Raw genomic sequence first — 20,880 nt, forward strand, 5'->3', positions numbered from 1 at the left:
ACTCATTTCATGTAAACACCAACATTCAATACTCTGCTCTCAGAAATCAAACGTCTGTGTTCGTTTCAKCATGTCCTATAAAATACCAGTTGCTCTSACTGATTCACTTTGAGACACTATTCTGAATTCATCACAGTCTACCAAGGAATCAGAAAAGGAAAAGCTACTCGGTTGAATTCATTTTAAATCAAAATTTGCTGAGTATAGTAGATCTAAATTTAGGAATTATACATTTTAGCATCCCCTGTGATTGCAAATAATTAMATTTTCCAATCTCTGGTATGTAGAGTATTTTATTGATGTTGTTGAAACAGATTGTGGAAGTTGAGCAACAGCATATGTTCAATCATTTTTGCTGCAAACACAGAAGAGGATTGGTGTCCCCTTGTTTGGAGAAAGAAAACCAACAAAATAAAGAGTTACTTGTGAAACTGTCGAAAACAGTTTTTGTTCTTCTTGAGACACAGGTGCACTTTGCACTTTGAACATTTGAAGACAGTCTGGCCCTTACACTGAGGCATCTTGCAGCGTTGCCGTCCGCTCTCCACCACCGGCCAGTGACCGACAGCGTCTGAACGCACTTTCAGTGTCGGAATATCCTTGGCCGGGCCTCGACGTTTCTTCTTCTCAAATTCACTTTCGACGTCAAAGTAAGGCCATCCCCTCTTCTTCTTGGACAGGTCTTTGCCTTGCATGAAAAGAGCTTGTGCAACTGAAACCCTAAAAGCAAGAAAGTCCTTCTGCCTCCGTCTTGGAATACCCAACGATTCGCAATCACGTTTGTATAACAGCCAGCTGTTCGCAATGACCATATCGAGGAATTGACAAAACAACCTGTGGTGGTACTTTCTGGACCTAATCTGGGTGCGATAGGATGTAATCAGCACATCAAGAGCATGGATGCCGGCCACAAACTTGTTGTACAGGCTGATGATGTTTGGGTATTCCACTGATTGTTTTTGCTTCAGCTTTCTGCTCCATTTTTGGACGTTGGCCACAGGATGGGCACTAGCAAAGGTGCTAGTAACAGTCACCCCCCCATAGTAAAACCACTTGACTGCTCTTATTTCCACATCATCGACGGCAGCCCTCTTCTCTTCAAACGACCCCAATCCTTTCTTCTTCATCTCAGGATCTGTGCTAAAGTTGCAGCCTCGGAGGCCATTTTTCTCCACAGCTCCAAGGGCTGGTATCCCCTTCTTTGTCAGAGCTGCAAACAAATCAAAGGACGTAAACTGACTGTCAAAATACAAAAGATGATTGGCAGAACCATGGATGACTTGTGTAAGCTTCAGGACAATGTTTCCACTTGTCCCGATGTCTGGTTCTCCAGGCAGTGGATCCATTTTCCCTGTGAATACATCGAACGAGTGAATCAGGCCCTTTGTATCACACAACACGAAGATCTTGTATCCGCATTCGCGTGACCTTTTGGGGATATATTGCACCAGACTAGAATCACATTTTAAAGGGACCATTTGCTGAGCAATACACAGCATCTGATCTTTAGGGAGGGTGTTAAACTTTTGGAGAAGTGAATCAAAAACCGGCCTAATTTTGAAGAGTGCGTCTCCGCTGTTGGCGGCCATGTTGTTGTTGTCGTTGAAATGAAGGAACTCCTTAATCTTCTTCCATCTCTCCCGGGTCATCACATCAGCCACATACTCTACTCGGCACTCACTGGACCAGTACATTCCCGAATTTGGAAGATGTAGAATACTCATGTACACTAAAGTCCCGATAAACTGCTCGAGTTCATTTCGATCCAGCTTGAGGCCAGTGTAACGATTGCGTGTGCTTTCCTGAATGAAATACAGGTTGCTTTGTTCTACAATAGTATCCAGAAGATCCGCGTCGAAGAAGTCCCGGAAGTACTGAATAGGTTCTCTGACTTCTACAGTTTCATCAGATGCGGGAAGAGAACCTCGCCACGTTGGGACATCTTTCGCAGAGTCCTCTGTCTGCACCGTCTCCCACGACAACCTTCGCCATCGTCTCGTTTCACCAGAGGCCGACCGAGCGCAGGTGGCAGCGGCGCTGGTGCTGGCAGCTGGATCGTTGTTGCAGTCGGACTCTTCATCGCTGCTGCTTTCATCACCTGGTTTCGGTCTGTTGTCCTCATCGCTGTCGTCGCTGTCGCTGAGGCAGCTGTCATCGCTTTCCACTGGTGGGACTCCGGTTCGGAGCCTGCTGTCCTGCAGAGAGCAGGTGATGATGATGATGATGATTAGGTTCTGGTTTTAAATATGATTAAATATTTAAGTCTTCTCCTTTTATGATTTTTTTTGACGTACTTGGTGTTCTGTTTGTAATTTTACTTGATTTTTGTGTTTAGAAAAGCGCTATGCAAACAAAATGAATTATTGTTATTAAAGGTAGAGGTACAAATCTGCAGTCTTCTGTTTTTATTGTACTTTTCACTTAACGTTGCAAAAAGTTGTATAAATAAAGTTTTTATAGAAATAGAGTGATTTTAACAAAACGACTTGTTTTATTGTGCCTATAAACTATTTTATTGTTTTTACAAATCAGTCATGATCAACAAAATTTGGTTGTTTTGGCAAATAAAATTACAAAAAAAWTTTTAAAGCTGCAGTATGTAACTTTTATTTTTAAAAAATGTTTGTTGTTTTTACATTTTTGTCATTTTGGGACAGTATGAGATAATCTGCGAAAACATTGATCTCCTTCTCCCTGAGCTACTATTGCCATCTGACCAAAAACAACCAGTCAGAGCCAAGAGGAGGGTCTTAGTGCCGTCAATCAATCTCATGTCTTCGCTGCTAATTGTTCCAATAGTGGAGAAACAACTTACTATGACAGGAAAACCATTTATTCAACATCATATGTGGCTTTGCTAACTAGCAATCACAACAGGATGCGCTAGCTGCAGCGTAGCAGAGACCTAGTGGGCATGAGCAGCGCAACACAGAGTATGATTGACAACGCTTAAACAGTTGAGCAGGAAGAATGGAGGAAAAAGCATCCAGATGTGCCCGATTGAGACATATCCACACAGACTCGGTGCAGCTACTAAATACCAATTTGAATGGCGTAAATATTTATGTAGTGAATTATTTTAGGTTTAACATTTCAATTACTTTGTAGAAATCAGTTTCAATTTTCAAATTTTTTCTGCAGCAAAAGTCAAATTTAACTGATCATGACTGATTTTGAAAAGCGGCAAAACTTCCAAGGSGGTGAAAACTTTTTTAAAAACATTGTTCAGCAATTTGTGTGTGTGAATTTCCTCACCTGTGTTTCACTGCTTTGACGTTTAGATGTTTGTCTTCTGAACAACGAGGGGCGGTCTAATCGACACAGAAAGGTGCTGGTTAAAATATGACTTATAATTAAAACAACACGTACATTTAAACCAACATCACACAATTAGTTTGTTTTTCGTATGTATCTGTACGGTTGAACTTCAGGAAGTGAGTCTTTGGAACMGACTTTTCTCTCATTGTTTCAGTTTAATACTTGTTTAGTTTTACCAACTCTGTTGCTGATTTTGCCTAATTGATCACAACAGGGCTTCAGTCGAAAACCACACAGGACATAAGTAGATTTTAAACTGCAGCAAAGCATTCTGGGTACAGAATAAACATTTACTGCAAAAGAAGAACGTGGCTCCAGTTTTCCACCAAATGTCTTCATCACTGAAGATTCGAAACTTTCAATTCTTTTCTGAACAATGTTAAGAAGAGCCTGAAGATTTTGTAAAAACCAATGTTTCACCAAACATCCCACAGCTGGAAAAATTTCCAATTATGTTACATGGAGGTAAAATGTTGCTATTCATGCATGTAAATAAAGTCGTAGCTGCAAAAAATTTCAACATTACTGACAAACTACATCTGTTGTTAAAATGTTCACACTTCTGATGGGACGTCACAAATGTTTTGGGGTTTTTTGCCTTGTTTTTATAGAAATGCAGGATATATTTGCACCGCCTTTTGAATCTGAAGCAAATAGTTTAGTTTCAAATAGTTCAAAAGGTCAGGAGACTCTGTTTAAAGAGAGGACCACRTGAAACAATAAAAGGGTTTTACATAAAACTGTGTTACTTAAATTATCATTATTGGGTTAGTTCCGCTGTAAGGCATTTTCTTAAGTTAAAAATTTTTTCAAATTACATTTTTRCAAAAAATTAAAGCAGACTAAAATACATTTTTGAATCAATTCWGAATTCCCAGGGCTGCACCTGTAATACATCATATGTATTTAATATTTTTAATTATTGGCTATAACTGCAATTTTAATACAGGATACTRATAATGACCCTAATTTTAATTTTGGTACATTTTATTTTCACAAAAAGACACATCATGCCAAGATCAGGTGAGGCACACCGATGAATGAACAAAATGACATTTAACTGTTTTTAGTCGCTTTATTTGCCGTTTAAAACAAAAGATAAATTCAACAAGATTACAAATATAAGTAAATGAATAAAATGAAACAAAACATCTTTACTCACTTAAAAAAAAGCGAGAAAAGCTTCTTTTTTTTTACGCATATGGCGTAAACAGAGTACAAAAAACAAAAGTTAAAAGTTCTATAACACAAGAAAAATGTTAAGTGAAACAATCTGCCACTGGTACGTTTTCATCAATACCAAGAAATTATTGACAAAAAAAAAAAAAAAGCTCCATTAGCTTGCTGAAAAGTTACATATAAGTTAGTTTTGTCTTATTTCAAGCTTAGAAACATATTTGGACTAGAAATAGACCAAAGTTGGCAAAAGCATTTTGTGTTTTTGCAGTGCAGCTACTCTAGCTGGGCCTTGGTCATGTCCGCCATGTGATGCTGGTTTCCCTTCATAAACATCAGACTCTCAAAGCCAACATCCGACACGCCGGCCCTCAGAACGCTGTGGCCTTGACAGAACAGGCGCCCGACGGCGGCACTGGACGGGACGGGTGTGTTGTATTTGATGAACAAGTCGATCAGGACCTGTTCGCCCAGAAAGGCCCGATCCGTCATGGCGTCCTTGGATCCGGCCTCCAGCCAGGTCTTCACCAGGTTCTGAGCCTTCCATTTCTGCGACCTGTGGCTCCTGCCGTCACAGGACCGAGTGATGTTGCTGAAGAAGTCGTCTTCCTCCTCCTCCTCATCCTCCTCCTCGTTGCTGGAGGTGTTGCTGCCCTCCTCACTGCGTGCGCTCAGGCCCGTCTGTACGACCGCCTCCATTGCTTTGGTCACGCTGCCAACCTGGCTCTTGTTGAACTGCTCCAACCAGAACAGACGAAACTTGGGRTGRAAGGCAGCGGCCAGCTGGCACTCCAGGTCCTCCAGGAGCGGCATAAACCTTTTAGAGATGCCTGCCAGTATGGCGTCCACCAGAGGACCGCAGTGCAGCAGACGCTTTAACTTGACCTCCTTCAGCCTCATCACGGTGGCCGCGACTGTTGGCAGAAGGCTACCGAGGTAGGCCTGGTCCTCCCCCTGGATTTTATCCAAAGCCTTGGCGATGATACACATCACCTGGACGTATTCACTCAGGAAGCCGACATCAGAGCTGGTGAAGGTCTGCAGCTTCAGCTGCGTCATCACCTTGTTCACARCATCCCTGCTTTTCTCAAGCAGGCCGTTGAGGACCACAACAGAGTCATAAGTTGAGTTCCATCTCTTACCGTCGGGGACCACCAACCTCCTCTCCAACACATCAAATACGCAGGCTGCCGCCACCGTGCTGCGGCTCTGCAGGCACCACAGCGCCCGGGCTTTGGACATGGCCTTCCTGTAGGCTGACCTGAACAGGGCGCAGTTCAGAGCCTCGCTGGAATCTACGCTGGCTACCAAATTAAAGGTATGAGCGGCACACTTCATGTGCGCCGGGAGTTTAAGGCCCAGGCTGCTGGACTTGTCAAGGGTGGCATCAACGGAGATGTACTCCACGCCTCCGGCTTCAGGATCCACRTCCTGGATCCAATCTTCTTCCAACTCGGCAGCGGCTTCAGGAATGTTTGGCAAGAACTCGGCTTCTGCACCAAACTGCACAAACGCCTTCACAAAGTTTTTGCCGTTGTCCGTCGTGGTTCTGGTCACTTTGTCTTGCAGATTGAACTTGGAATGGGTGTCTAGCATGGCCTGGGCGAGAACGTCGGAGGAGTGATGACCTTTGACCCGAGTGCAGGCCAGGAGCGCGTGCCGTCTTGCGCGAGTCTTGGGGTCCAGCCAATGTGCCGTCATGCCCAGGTAGGACTTGTTGTGGGCCGACCAGCAGTCCGCAGTGGTGGCAACCCAGGGGATGTCCTCAAGCAATCTGCATTTAAAAACAAAATTAATATTTAACATAAATTTACACTGTGTACATAAACTGGAGCACAATATTATCAAATCACAACCTAATCTCTTCTCTGCGTCTCCATGTAAGCTACGTTTCACTCATGCCGCCATGTTTGCTTAGCCTCACAGCGAAATCAGTAACAGGTTACCGATTAAAATATAAAATTAGACTGTTGAACAGGTTAAAGAGTTTATTAATAATCCAAGAAACGACACACTTGTGAGTTTGAAGCGTAAAACTTCAACCCTGTGAATGGGCCTGTTGCAATAAATCTTACCAAACGATAAATCAACCCAGTAATTATTGCGATAAATAATAATATTGTTGTTTTGAGACCATTTTCAAGTAATACACTGATAATGACGTAATAATACAAGTTCACCTTCTCAGATAAACTTCAGTTTTGTAAAGAAAATTTCACATTGGAGCAAGAAGATATTTTAAATATCCAAAATAAAACCATCAATAAAATGGATCCTGATGTTTCATATATTATTTATTCATCAGAATAGAAATATTGATCTCATTTTAGCACGTTTAAAAACATAAAATCTTCAATGTAAACCATCCTTCTTGGTATTGTTGGTATATTATTTGGCACAATATTAATTGGTTAATTTGAGTGTTTTGTTGCCATGGTGATAGATACGTGTGAGTATTGTGATCTGTGACTTTCTGCATGGTGTAAATGACTATTAATCAATAAACTGAATAAATGCATAGAAATTTTTTGAGATTTCAACAACACCTAATGAAACAAAATAGGAAGTAATAACCTCCTTAATAGGGACTGATTATAAATGTTGGTTGACTGAAACTGTTTTCAAACATTGTCGTCCGGTGGACTCTGTCCGATTTGATGACCAAACTCCTGTTTATAAATGTAGTTTGTTGTTGGTGTGATTTGCTTTCTYACTGCACTGTCAAACAATTCAAACGCTTAGAAAAACTGTTCAATCCCGTCACTCCAATTTGTTGTTTTATAAAGTTKTTTTTTTTAAGTGATTAAAATATCTGAATTTTCATATAGCTTCTCATTTTTTCTGATGACATCACTGTAGAACATCCAATCAAATATTCTGATTAGTTACTCAGTACTTCAGTAGCCAATTTTACCAACCACTTTTTTACGCTTTGGTAGCTTCTTGAATGGCTACTTTTTACTTTTACTAGAGTAAACATATGTTACAGCAGTGCTATTATTTGTTGAGCACAATTTCTGTGTATTTACCCACCTCTAGATGGAGGACGGTCAGAATATAAGCTCAGTCTATTTGTCTGCTGTCGACTGTCGCGATGCAACACATGACATTATCGTGTAACTATACTTTGCCATCGYTCTTTTATTTTAAATTGATTTGCTTTGTGTATAACTTTGTTTATTCTTTTATTACACTACATTCAACAAAGTCAAACTAGACAATCATTAAACCATAAAGCACATCATTCCAAAAATAAGAAAACTGATTAACACGTACCTTATGAGGTGCTCTTCCAGCTGATCGCGGCTGGCTGAGATGCTCCTGCTCAGGTCGCGGCGGGACATAGACGTCATGCTGGGGTTCAACATCTTTATCAGGTCAACAAAGGTGGGGGACTCCACCACATGTAACGGTAGCAAGTTGTGGACAAACAGGTCCACAATCTGTTTGTCCACCATAGACTGGCTGACGTCAGTCCCAGCTGTTTTGCAAGAAGTCTCACCAAAGCTGGGCTGCCGCGCTCTCTTTGCACATGGCTGTGATGACTGGCTACTAGTGCTGCTGCTAACAGATAGCCTGTGTTTCCCACGGGAAGAGCCGGCCTTGATGTCCTCCTCGAACTGGGTGGCGTGCGCCGGATGCTTCCGGTTGATATGCGACTTTAAATTGTACAGACTCTTCGCTTGTCCCTTGATGGTGATCTTCTTGGGCTGGCACAGGACGCACTGGAAGTGGAGGGTTTTTTCGTTGGCTTTATCCCTGGCCTCGAAAAAAAAGTAGTCCTTCAGGTGGGGCCACGGGTGAGACTCCAGGCTCTCAACCTCAGCGAACTTTGCCTCACCTACAGCCGCTGTTGTCGACTCCTCTTCTACACGCGGTTCATCCACGAAATAAACGCTTTGTAAGCGAGCTGAAAACAACGGAAGACTTCAGCGTTACACAATGCTTCGTTTAGCTTCCCACCACTGAGTCGAACAATCACGTCTTGTCACATGACACATGGTAAGCGAACCACTGTGTGTCAACCTATTACGACAACTTATCTTTAACGAAWTTTTTTTTTTTYCCTTTGGTAAGTCTTTTTTTCCAACTGAAAGTTTATAAAATAGTTAAAACAGCGCTTTAGGATTTATCTGTAAAAATTAATTTAGGGAAAGCTAATTGCACTAAACGTTTTCAAAGTTAGCAAAGAAAGTTAAACTAAATATTAGTGGATTASTGAAGGTGTTTGTGACTGGTAGTAGTGTGTCTGTACTAGATCATATTAGTTAATAAAATCATAGGTTATATAAATTTGTATTGTCATATGACAAGTAAATATTTTTTGTAAGATTTTCCACAAAAATAGGAAAGTAACTCACCTGTGTGGATTCTCCTGCGTTTCCTGCCATCTTGAGGAAAAAAMCCATCATGCATTTCTCCAGAGAACAGATTTTTCCAATATTTCCCATTTGATTCCAGATCTTCATCTTGCTTTAATTGTGAGTCGTTTTCTTCCTGAATCTGGTTCTCGGCTTCAGCAGCATCCTGGAGGTCCAGTTGGTTCCCGTCTGGTTCAAGGTGGTATTTTTCTTCGTTTACAGGAGAAACCTCAAAGGTATACGTCTTCCACTTCAGCAGAAGATGATCTTCATCCTGACTGACACAGAGTTCCTCGTCTTCCTCTTTTATTTGGGAAGCTTCAAACTCCTGCTGCTCTTCTTTAAGGTGTGGGGGATTTCGTTCCTCCTGATCCCCTCTCATCCGTTGATGTTCTGCCCCGTCTTGCTCTTCTTTAATTTGCAGAGGTTCTGCTTTCTTCTGGTGCGAACTGAAGTCCCTGTCTTCCTTGCTGAGCTGCTCCATTTCAACATAATCCTATAGTTGTAAAAAGGAAAACAGAATTTTTTTTAAAAAACACAATATAGTAGCTTAAATAAACCACACTTTCCTTAGTCTAGGAATATACAAATGCATTATTTAGCACCACAACATTAAACAATATACATTGAAATACAGTGGATCAACCAGTACACAGCAGATATAGCTGCATAGCACCGTATTTTCTGAACTATATAGCGCACCTCACTATAAGCCGCACCCATAAATAAAAATTTAAAAAAAGAAAACTCCGCCGCTCTCAGTTTTCCACAACGACGCAGCAGAGGGGGGCAGACAACCCAAAATTTGAGTCTAACAGGTAAATTCACCATCACATTAATTTGTAAACAAATTTACTTAGGTTGAAAAAGATGTAAAAGTTGCCAAGTTTAGTTTTAACTTATTACGGTAGTTTCCGAACGGTGCCTGTAACACAGTAAAAGTGCTGATGAAACAAAACAGAAAAGTTATTGATTGGCTCATTCATCTTCCTCCTGCGCACTGAAACCACTGAAGTCATCTTCTCCAGTGTCGGAGTTGAACAGCTTCTTCACATACCTTTTCTKCCTCTATGTCAGTGTTACTCTCCGTGTTGCAGTCATCCCGGGGTAAAGCTGGCTCTGAAGCTGTGGTGCCCTCTTCACGCAGCAGTCCAGCCTTTCGGAACCCACTGATGATGGTGGATTCATTCACTCTGCTCCACGCTGCTAGGATCCACTGACAGACCTCAGAAAATGACACTCTTCGCATTTGGCCARTTTCTGTAAAGGATTTGTCCCCGCTTCTCATCCAAGCCTTCCATTCACCCCTGAATGCTGCTCTAAATGCCCGATTCACACTGATGTCAAGGGGTTGCAAATACTTTTCTGTACCTCTAGGAATAACAGCTGGAATTGAGCTGGTTCTCTTGATGACTGCTTTTACCGAATTGGTGATGTGGGCCCTCTTACTGTCCAAAACAAGCAGCGCTTTTTTCAGGTGAAAAAATCCTCCTGGGCGCTTTCCGTAGCACTCCGTTAACCAGTCCTTCATCAGATATTCTGACATCCGTCCTTTCTGGTTGACTTTAACTACAATGTCCTTCGAGAGTTGGTCATTCGGCATAGTTTTGCGCTTGAAAATCACCATCGGTGGRAGCTTTTGTCCAGAAGCGGTGCAGCCCAGGACACAAGTGAAATATGTCCTCTCGTGTCCATTGGTTTTCTCCAAAATGGACGATTCACCTATCTTGGTCAGAGACATGTCAAATGTCAATGGCACTTCACCCATATTTATAATGTTGTCTGGTCCGATGGCGCTCTCCACGATCTTTGCCTCAACAAATTGTCGGAAATTTGTAACTTTTTCCTGGTAGTCCGGGGGGAGTTGCTGAAAGAGGCGTGTCCCTGCCCCAGWGGACAGGTTCTTTCTTTTCATAAATCTAAAACACCAGGACGGTCCTCCGCTAAAATTGTCAATATTCATTTGGCGGGCAATTGATTTGGCATTCAGCCGGATTTGCAAGGTGGATACACCTCGGCCGCCTGCTCTCTGAGTGTTTACCCAATCCTCAAGAACATCTTCAAGTTCAGGCCACCTGCTGTCTTGTCCTCTGAAAGCCTTTCTCGTCTTTTGGCATTCAGTAAGTTCTACCTGCTGCCGTCTCCAACGCCGAACCATTGATTCATTCACGCCAAATTTAAGTGCAGCGGCTCTATTTCCCTCCCTTACTGCGATGTCGATAGCCTTCAACTTAAAAGCGGCATTATATGAAGTTCTTCGTGTGATTTCCATAATGAAGGGGTATGAGTTTGAAAGAAAAGCTCCTTYGTGCCTGCTGCTAGCTTGTGTTTGTGCTAAATGAAAAYCCGGAGCTTTCTTCTTTGATTTCCAACTTTGACGTCCTATGATTCACTTCCTGCTAAAGAGCCCCCTGGCGGTCAAAGAAAAACACACAGAAAGGACGCACCTTCGCATAAGCCGCATGGTCCAACGCAAGTCAAACAGGTTTCATATTACTGGTTACTTACAACTTAATATCATTTCATATTTAGCCTTTCATTCTTGCCAATATACCGTATGAAACATGTCTAACCGTTCCSATATAGATGAAGGGTGGCTAATGTTAGCAACACAATCCCGATATTGTCTCCATTTTCTGGAGACAAAACACGTTTGTGGATTTGTTAAAAACTATATATTAGCTTAATATGTGTGTAATCGGTTTAATGCGAAATAAGCCACCAAAAACGCTTATAAACAGCAAACTAACGCCGCATACTGTAGACGGGCAGCCATATTGGATACCAAGCACATTGCTCGGCGAACGGAGACTTTGCTATTCGCAATAACAACTTCAAGGAGTGTTATTGTTTTACTTCCAAGTCGTAAGTGGCACAAAATTGTTTAATCCATCTCTGAAAGCCTCACGAAAAAACTCGTATATAAATAATCTGAGACGGAAAAGAGGCGAGAACACAAACATCGGAACTGCATTCAACAACTTCTCCTACATGTTCTCAACACCGGTGTTTCAAATCTGTTCGGGAGATTATCTAGAGTGTCCGTCGAGCTCTTCCTCGGACTCGACGATCATTTCTTTATATAGTGTGGATCTTAACTACTGCTTAATGAAACATATCTGAAGATAAACCGAAGACACTCAGTCTACATAACACTCACCTACTCTTTCCTCAAAGTAACACAAAAAAAATTAAACAAAGTAACGACGCTGGCGCGTTGTTCCTCCCAAAGCGTCTCGCTGCAGAACATGGAGAGAAATTTCACCCGGAAACACAATCTTCCGCTCGGGTTCATTTCAAAGGCCCATTACTGACCCCTACTGGATTGGATGGTGAACAGAGCAGGAAACAGAAATAAATATTTTTCTCTTTACTAAACATAAGTTCTCCCTTATATTTTTTAAATACATTTTTCTCTTTACTAAACATAAGTTCTCCCTTATATTTTTTTAAATACATACATACATGCGTTTACATTTATATATACTGCTCAAAAAAATAAAGGGAACACTTCAGTGTTCACTTAAATGTTAAAGTGTTCCCTTTATTTTTTTGAGCAGTGTATATTACTTAGGTGTGTAGCTGAGGTGATTCCAAACTCTTTTATGGACTTTATACTCCATTAAACAGTTACAGGGATTTAAAAAGACTGTTTTTACATTAGACCTGTCCAGGGTGTACCCCGCCTCTTGCCCGGAACATTGGCTGGAGATGGGCACCAGCACCTCCCGACCCCACTAAGGGASAAGGGTGTAAAGAAAATGGATGAATGGATGGATAACAATACAATGAAACATAACTTTTACCCATTCAATTAGATTGAATTGGATAGTAACAAAAACACCAGGCAGCAGAGACATCCACTATGGGAGTCTGTAATATCCTACATTATTGGTTGCTGTACTTACCAATAGAAAATTTTCCATTGATTATTGATCATTGTTAAGTGTATGAATAACTTTGCACATAGCATATCTTTTTTCATGTAAATAAAAAACGAAAACTTTTTTCCCCCTTTACACCTTCTCGTGTTTTGGAAAAAGCATGCATCATTTTTGGCTAGAAATAATGTTGTTGTAGCAGACAATTGATAAATATTAGAAATATCCTAGTTACAAAATAAACGTTCCTTGTGCTCTATCCAGGGGGCCGCTAATAAAAAAAAGATAGATTTTATGTCGCCATCTTCCGTTCCTTCTGTTGCCAAGCTGCACAACATAAGCAGCGGAAGTTCTCATCAAAATAAAAGCATTATTTATAAACCGGAAGTCAACAAAATAAAGGCAATTAGTGCTAAAAAGGAACATAAATACATTTATTCAAATGAAAATGGAAAACAAATTCACAAAAATCAGGAATATAAACTATTTGAAAACTCAATTTTATTTAATTTTATGTTAATTCATTCACTTTAACCGTGCTTGTTTTYATATACAATTCAGAAAAAAATCCTGTGCTCAATGAACAAATGAAGCATTAGTAAACCATACCAATAACATTCATATCCATTGTACACCATTTAAAACATTAAACATATTGTTTAAATCCTCATTAGCATATACACATAGAATTAGGTTAGAGTAACTTAGCTTTGTGAGTAATTACTTCAAAAGAAACAATTATCAAAGAGACTTTTAGATTTATGGTTAATGGTTAACATTAATTTAAATCAATAGCGCCTGAATGTGTGCATGAATGAATGGCTGAATGTAGAGTGAAGTGTTTATGGTCCTCAGGACTAAATAAAGTTCTGCACAAGTACAGACATTTTAATATCTTGATTCATTTCATTTCTCAAATAATGTTAGTAAAACGGGGAAAAAAAGTTTAAGATTTTATGTCTCCAAGCTAAATTTTGACATTAATCCATCACAAAAAGATGAAAATACAGGGAAAACAACTGCAGCAGGAATGAAAGAAATTTAAAACAATGGTTAAATTACAAAGTGTTTTAAAGACAAAAGAGATAGAATTATCTCTGAACTTTTGCAGAATTAAGAACATCACCCCGAATTCACTGAAAATTAGTTGGTGTAGAACTTTACACTTGAAAGTCTTCAATTAAAGTTCAAAGGTTACATTATTAGAAGGGGAGCTRCAGATTTAGTGTTTTCTTCCCTTGAAAAACAGTTACATTTTATCAATACGGTCAAACTTTGAAAAATGACACYAGGACAGTTTCTGAAAGTGKCAKAAATTTCAACCTTTCATTATTTTCCTGACATTTTTTAAGCTCTGTGCCAGATATTGCTCACCTGATTTATGAATTACGAATGACAGAAGGAAAATCTGAGAGGAAGTTATCTCTCACAGGAGTGTTTTGTGAGAAAGGTTTTTGTTTTAAATATTTTCTACAGTTTGTTTTTAATAAAGGCCCCCAGGCCCCTTAACTATGTAAATAATRTAATTTACTTTTTTAACTGTTTTTTTTCACAGTCGGCTTTTTTTTTCCAAACATTTTTCACAAATCACACACAAAAATGTTTCTCACCCTTGTGAGTCATCATGTCTAGCAAGAGACCGAATTCTCACTCGCATGATTTCTCATGTGAAGAATTAAATTACATTTTTTACAGAAACGTTTTTCACAAACATTGCATGAGAAAGGCTTCTCCCCTGTGTGAATTCTCATGTGGACGGTTAAATGGCATTTTTTACAGAAACGTTTATCACAAATGTTGCATGAGAAAGGTTTTTCACCCGTGTGAATTCTCATGTGGACGGTTAAATGGCATTTTTCACGGAAACGTTTTCCACATACCTTGCACAAGAACGGCCGCTCACCTGTGTGAATAGTCATGTGTTCCGTTAAAGACAGTTTGTATTGGAAACTTTTCCCACACAGCGTGCAGGAGAAAGGTCTGTCACCTGTGTGAGTTCTCAAATGAACAGATAAATGACTTTTTTGAGTGTAGGTTTTTCCACAGATGACACAGGAAAAAGGCCTGTCACCTGTGTGAACTCTCATGTGAAGATTAAGAAAAGCTTTTGCACAGAAACCTTTTCCACAAATCTCACAGGAGAAAGGCTTTTCCGCAACGTGAGTTCTCACGTGAACGGTTAAACTACTTTTTCGGCTAAAGCTTTTCCCACAAATCTTACAAGGGAAAGGCCTGTCACCAGTGTGAATTTTCATGTGTTCAGTTAAAAAGTCTTTTTCACAGAAACCTTCTCCACAAATCTTGCACGAGAAAGGGTCTTCGCCCGTGTGACTTTCCATGTGAAGAGTCAAACGGCCTTTACGACAAAACGTTTTGAAGCAAATCACACAAGCGAAACGCTTCCCACCTGTGTGGGTCATCGTGTGGCGACGTAAATCAGCTTTTAGACGGAAATCTTTTCCGCAAACCTTGCACAGGAAAGGCCTCTCGCCAGTGTGAACGCTCATGTGATCAGTCAACAAACCTTTTTCAATGAATCCTTTTTCACAAATCTTGCAAGAGAAAGGTCTCTCACCTGTGTGAGTTCTTGTATGAATGGTTAAATGTCCTTTCTGACTGAAACCTTTTCCACAAAGGTTGCACAAGAACGGCTTCTCACCTGTGTGAGTTCTCATGTGAACATCTAAATGACATTTTCGACTGGAGGTTTTTCCACATATCTTACATGAAAAAAGTCCCTCATCTGTGTGAATTTTYAAGTGTTTCGCCAATAAGCTGTTTTCAGTAAACGTTTCGTCACAAATGCTACAAGAATACGAACTTTTATCTTGAGTTTCAATGAGYCGATTTTGTTTTGTAGTGTCATGATTCTCGTCCTTATTTTGCTGCAGCTCTTCATCTCTTTCTGAGTCTTTGTGATTGGTTGTAGGTGTCACCATGAAGACATCAGTCTCCCACTTCACCACGACTTGCTCCATTTCCTGACTCTCCTGCTCTTCTTTTAACTCCTGATGTTCCAGATCCCCCGGCTCTTCTTTTATCTGCTGACATGGCAGCTCCTCTTGCTCTTCCTTTATCCTCAGTGGTTCCRGTTCCTCCTGGTCCAAATTAGAGATGTTCTCTTGGTTAAACGGATGCTCCTCCTTCACTTCATCAGGATGCAGGAAGTCTGGTCAGGGAAGCAAACAGAAGCTTTTATCAAAAATAGAATTTGAGACAAGTTTTCCTAAAACCACCTTAAAAACTGGGAGTAAACATTATGTTTATGATGAACTAACTTTATCTATACAAGGATAAAGTTAGTCACTGAGTAGGATTGGGCGATGTGGCTGAAAAACTTAAAACRATATAAGTGTTTCAGACCAGTCGACATCAATAATCGTCAATATTGATAATTTATGCAGATTCTTTTGTTACAAATATATAAATGCTGCCAGATTGGTGGCATGACCATAACTTTTATCCACAGTTTTCACACCGCTCTGTTTTTTTTTTCTAAGCAGCTATGAGGAACAGTGGTGGAAATTTAAACACAAGTTTCTCAACAGGTTGTTGCCAAGTAACCATAGAATGAGTGGGTTGCTAGGCGTTCTAGGCGTGTCTAATTTTTCTTCAGAGTTCCTGTCACAAATTGGTGTGCGGCGACAACACGACCAATAATAAACAAAGTATTATTCAGAGTATCTTATATATTTCCATTAAGAGTAAATTCTCAAAATTTGTGACGGATGCTTAACAAAATACAAAATGTAGAGGACATATTTCTRGTTATTTTCCTAATTTGCCAAAAATATCSTGAAGTTTGTTCTATTTCCTATATGCACAGGTGGCGGGATTTACAGGCTTTAATTATCAGATAAGACACCGAATGTTTTTGCAGCAGGGTGTTGCTCTTTGTGCCACAGTCGCCATAAACAGCTGTAGATTAAGGCCAAGGTTATTTGTGCTTAAAGGTCGGCRTGTTTTGTTTAAAACGGACAGGCAGTCTGCTGTCCAGCTCGCTGCAGTTAGAAAAATGTTGTAACCTCGCTTCCGTTGGGATGAAACCGCCCATCCGTCCATCCTTACCGAACCACATTAAACCCCGTTTGGCCATCAGAGGAGTAAACCAGCGAATCAGGTCTCTTCATTTCACGATTACTTTTCCCTTTATCGACACGTTTATATGTCTAAATAGTGGKCTCTCCATTATTAAAAAGCTTCAGAAGCTACTACTTTAAACTTACATCGAGCCATTCCTTTCTTAATTACACGTTAGCACTGCAGGTGTTTCGTACCTATTCGGTGTAAGATAATCTGGGGTGTTCGGGTTAAACCCAGCAGTCTGCGCTGATCATCCTCCTCCTCTTCGGCCTTCACGATAGTTGTTTTGAACTCTGCTAATGTTTCTTCAGCGGAAGTTAACTGTTCGTTCATGAACTCTATTTCGGGGTGAACTGAAGACATTTTTACAGCTGAATCAAAGAGCATACGAGTCTCCAAAAAGACTCCAATATAAACGTCGCTGTCGTATCTTTCACCATCTCATCCCACTCCTTAGATTCTCTTCTTCTGCTCCTCTCCTTCGTGGCAGACCAACTGCCAGGCGCCTTGCCGCCACCTGCTGGACTGGATGAGAAATAGAGAAAACAGAGGAAACGACAAAAAATCCCCACATTGTAACGTTTTTGTATTGTAACAATTTTTTGCTAAGGTGTAAATATACCACTTTTGGTTTTCATGGTAAAAAACACTAATATAAGTAGAGGATTGGCAATTATTATAAGGCAGTTTTGATTAAGGAAATTGAATGATTTATCCACTATTCCCATATGTGAACACATATGAATGTTATCAGTAATTGAATATTTKTAATTTGTTATAATGTCTGTCTTTTGTTTCATTTTTTGTTTGATTGTTTTTGCAGCAGGGCTGCACAGTGGCGCAGTTGGTAGAGCTGTTGCCTTGCAGAAAGAAGGTTTTGGGTTYGATTCCAGGCCCCGGTCTTTCTGCATGGAGTTTGCATGTTCTCCCKGTGCATGCRTGGGTTTTCTCCGGGTACTCCGGCTTCCTCCCACAGTCCAAAAACATGACTGTCAGGTTAATTGGTCTGTATAAATTGTCCCTAGGCATGAGTGTGTGTGTGTGTGCATGGTTGTTTGTCCTGTGTGTCTCTGTGTTGCCCTGTGACAGACTGGCGMCCTGTCCAGGGTGACCCCGCCTCTCGCCCAGAACGTTAGCTGGAGATTGGCACCAGCAACCCTCCCGACCCCACTGAGGGACAAGGGTGCAAGAAAATGGATGGATGGATGTTTTTGCACCATAGTATTTACTGTGGAAGTACACATCCCTGCAATACTTTTTCATATCCTGTATTCTGTTAATTTGTTCACCTTTGTATTTGTGAAAGATGCTCTCTCAATTAAGAAAAACACAAAAAAATTGTTAGAATACACATATATATATATAGTAATGTTTGTGTGTTTGTGTTTGCTGCTGGAGCAGAGCAAAGAGTTTGTGACTCACAGGGAACAGCAGCCAATTAAAATGTTATGGGTGCCATTTTGAAAATGACACCCATAAGTAAGGAGTAAAACTAGTCCGATTGCAACGATCAGGTCTCTGACTAACTGATCACTGAGCTCACGATTTGGTATCTGAAATGTTGATGTCTGAAAGTTGTTAAATTTAGCAGTAACGTTTCCATAGGACTATAGCTAACCACAAACCTGAAGACATAACCCTGTGGGTCTAAGAGTCAGTCCTCTCTGACGGCAAAACAAAATGAAACAATGACTTGTTTTTAGACCTTCACAAAGTTAGATAAGATCGGTTTCACAAGTATMTGCCCATCTCCCAAAATGAAAGAAATCACCTTAAGTAAAAAAAAMCAAGCTTCAARGAGAATAAAATGTAGAATTAGAATCAGAATAACTCAAATTGATTATTATTATTATTATTATTATTATTATTATGACTACTAGTAGTAGTAGTAGTAGTAGTAATGATGATAACAACAACAACAACAATAATAATAATAATTATAACCGGTTAGCACATTAGCAAAATCTGTGGAGATGATGAAGGAATGTTATATTACACTGTCAAAAGTAAGAGGAAGCAAGACTACAATTGATCTAAAATTTTAAATAGGATTAAAATGAAACTATTTGGTTTAGTTACTCAGAAATAACTCAAGAAATAGAAGTTATTAGGTAATATTTATCAAAGCACATTTGTAAAATACAGGGTGGGCCATAAGTTTCCATACATAGAAAAAGTAAACACTTTATATTGGACAACCGTTTTTTCATCACTGCACGTCTCGGACCTCTTYGTGGTTGAACTGCAACATTTCCAGTTTTCTGAAACTTGCAAATAAGTTTTGCCACCGTGTCGTCTGTGTGATGCTCATTCCATGTTTTCTGTTAAAATTTCCCGATCCAGCCATCAGTATAATTCACTTCTTTTCTCTTTTGTCAAACGCATCTTCTTGGGTATCTGAAATATAAATGAAATATACATTTAAAAATTCTCCTATGTATGGAAACTTAAGGCCCACCCAGTATAAATCTTTCAGTGTCTGGTTTACACTCCCTCCCAGTAGGTGGCGGTAAAGCACTTGAAGTGGTTCGCCAAMCACCTCAAGACTAGAAGAAGAACGAGGAGGAGAAAAAGAAGAAGAAGAAAACTTCGGTTCAACCCTAGAAAGAGAGTTGATCAATGAGCAGTTAATTCCTGCTTAAGAAACATTCACAGTTTTTAAAAAAATTATCGTGAAGTTCGACAACGAGATGGATGGTCAGCCCAGACTGGTGAACGTAACCTGGACTCCCCAGATCATCTTGCTTCGAACAGGTTTGAAACACCGGCGATGCTAACATTTTACGGATAGGAGAATTAAAAAAAACAAAKTTGGACAAGATCKTTGTTTAAAGTGTTACTTTATGAAACTTTACAAATAGAGAATTGGCGCGCTGCGCTTCCGATGTTTTGTATTCATTTGTTTTCGTGTTGACAGAGGGCTGCGAGCTACCGCACATCTAGTTGAGCTGAAGGACCCCACTTAGCTGCCCATGTCAATGCCGTTGACTTTACGGAACAATAATGTATTTGCACACCACAAAATGACTGTTTAATTTCATGGGGACATGTATTTATTTAATAGAATTTTTATTAATACTTTTTAACAGTGTTTGCTTATTTATTTACCTGAGTGTATTGTGTTAAAAATGTTTTTACAGGCGTTAGTCAGTGATACCAAGGCAACTACAAAAAAAATTATTTTAGTTAAAAAAAAAATCAGTTTTAAAGATAAAACTTGGATAAAACGAAGATAGATTTATAATCCTCTATAGAATGTGTATTTATGGAAAATTTAATTTAGTGACGAAAATTGATCTAAAAATAAATTACTGCTAACTTTAGTGTAAATTTATTGGTGCAAATTTAATTGAAATATTAAAAGGAGTGAAAGGGCTTARACATGCATTTGGTATTATTTGAAAAAAATATTGGTTCTTAATTTTAGCCCAAGCTATTAAGAAAACATTTTGAAGGTCCTAAGAGCAACAAGTTGCAGATCCCAGTGATAAATTAACCTGTGACAACTGTGCATGGCTTTATTTACAGGCCAAATGAAGATGCTGAAATCAAAACRCATCAAATCTGGAGCTTGTACTTCAGACCCTTTCCAATTTTTGAAATTTGAATCTGGATAAATTGAACATTTTGACATAAAATATATGTAACTCATACATTTCATTTGATTACAATATGTACTTTCTTTTACTCATTTAAAAACTTGTTTTGTGTCTTTGTTTCTGTCCAGATATTCCGCTGTATTACATCGGTCAGGGAGGGGGAGTGTTGYTGAAMSAGCAGCCAGTTTACCAGGAGAGGAGCTCCAGTTTAGCAGAACCTCTGCAGATTAAAGAGGAAGTAGTGGAAATGGAGAATCCTCAAATACAAGAGAAGCGTAAGGAACTTAAACATGAACAGATAAAAGAGGAAGAACAAGAACTTAACTTAACTGATGGGACCAGTCGAGATGAAGAGCATCTTAACTTGAAGACAGCGACTGAGGCCTTAATAGAGACTACTGCATTTAAGGACAAAGTTCACAGTGATCCAGAACCAAAAAGCAACATGGTCGTCTCCCAGAA

The 20,880-nt window shown here is 39.8% G+C and overlaps 2 protein-coding genes across 4 annotated transcripts; both read right to left on the minus strand.

Annotated features, from left to right (window-relative positions):
- Positions 1 to 275: 275 nt before the first annotated feature.
- On the minus strand, positions 276 to 12,136 carry LOC103472598 (uncharacterized). Of its 3 annotated transcripts, XM_008422353.2 has the most exons (6): positions 12,016 to 12,136; positions 9,913 to 11,266; positions 8,856 to 9,351; positions 7,997 to 8,404; positions 3,256 to 3,311; positions 276 to 2,195 (listed from the first exon to the last, which is right to left on the minus strand). In XM_008422353.2, exons 2-6 carry the CDS (start codon positions 11,125 to 11,127, stop codon positions 420 to 422), a joined length of 3,951 nt encoding a protein of 1,316 aa, XP_008420575.1. In that variant the 5' UTR covers positions 11,128 to 11,266; positions 12,016 to 12,136; the 3' UTR covers positions 276 to 419. The 3 variants fall into 3 exon arrangements, with proteins under 3 accessions (XP_008420575.1, XP_008420577.1, XP_008420576.1); XM_008422355.1 differs by lacking the exons at positions 7,997 to 8,404; positions 12,016 to 12,136 and having other exon boundaries at positions 9,913 to 12,003; XM_008422354.2 differs by lacking the exons at positions 276 to 2,195; positions 3,256 to 3,311; positions 12,016 to 12,136 and adding an exon at positions 4,633 to 6,268 and having other exon boundaries at positions 7,771 to 8,404; positions 9,913 to 12,008.
- Positions 12,137 to 13,215: 1,079 nt separating this feature from the next.
- LOC103472597 (gastrula zinc finger protein XlCGF57.1-like) lies at positions 13,216 to 17,312 on the minus strand. The gene is made up of 2 exons (XM_008422351.2): positions 17,014 to 17,312; positions 13,216 to 15,905 (listed from the first exon to the last, which is right to left on the minus strand). The coding sequence occupies exons 1-2, from the start codon at positions 17,204 to 17,206 to the stop codon at positions 14,365 to 14,367; spliced, it is 1,734 nt and encodes a 577-aa protein (XP_008420573.1). The 5' UTR covers positions 17,207 to 17,312; the 3' UTR covers positions 13,216 to 14,364.
- Between the last annotated feature and the right edge of the window lie 3,568 nt (positions 17,313 to 20,880).

This window comes from Poecilia reticulata, linkage group LG11 (genome assembly GCF_000633615.1).
Source record: "Poecilia reticulata strain Guanapo linkage group LG11, Guppy_female_1.0+MT, whole genome shotgun sequence".
Taxonomy (NCBI): Eukaryota; Metazoa; Chordata; class Actinopteri; order Cyprinodontiformes; family Poeciliidae; genus Poecilia; species Poecilia reticulata.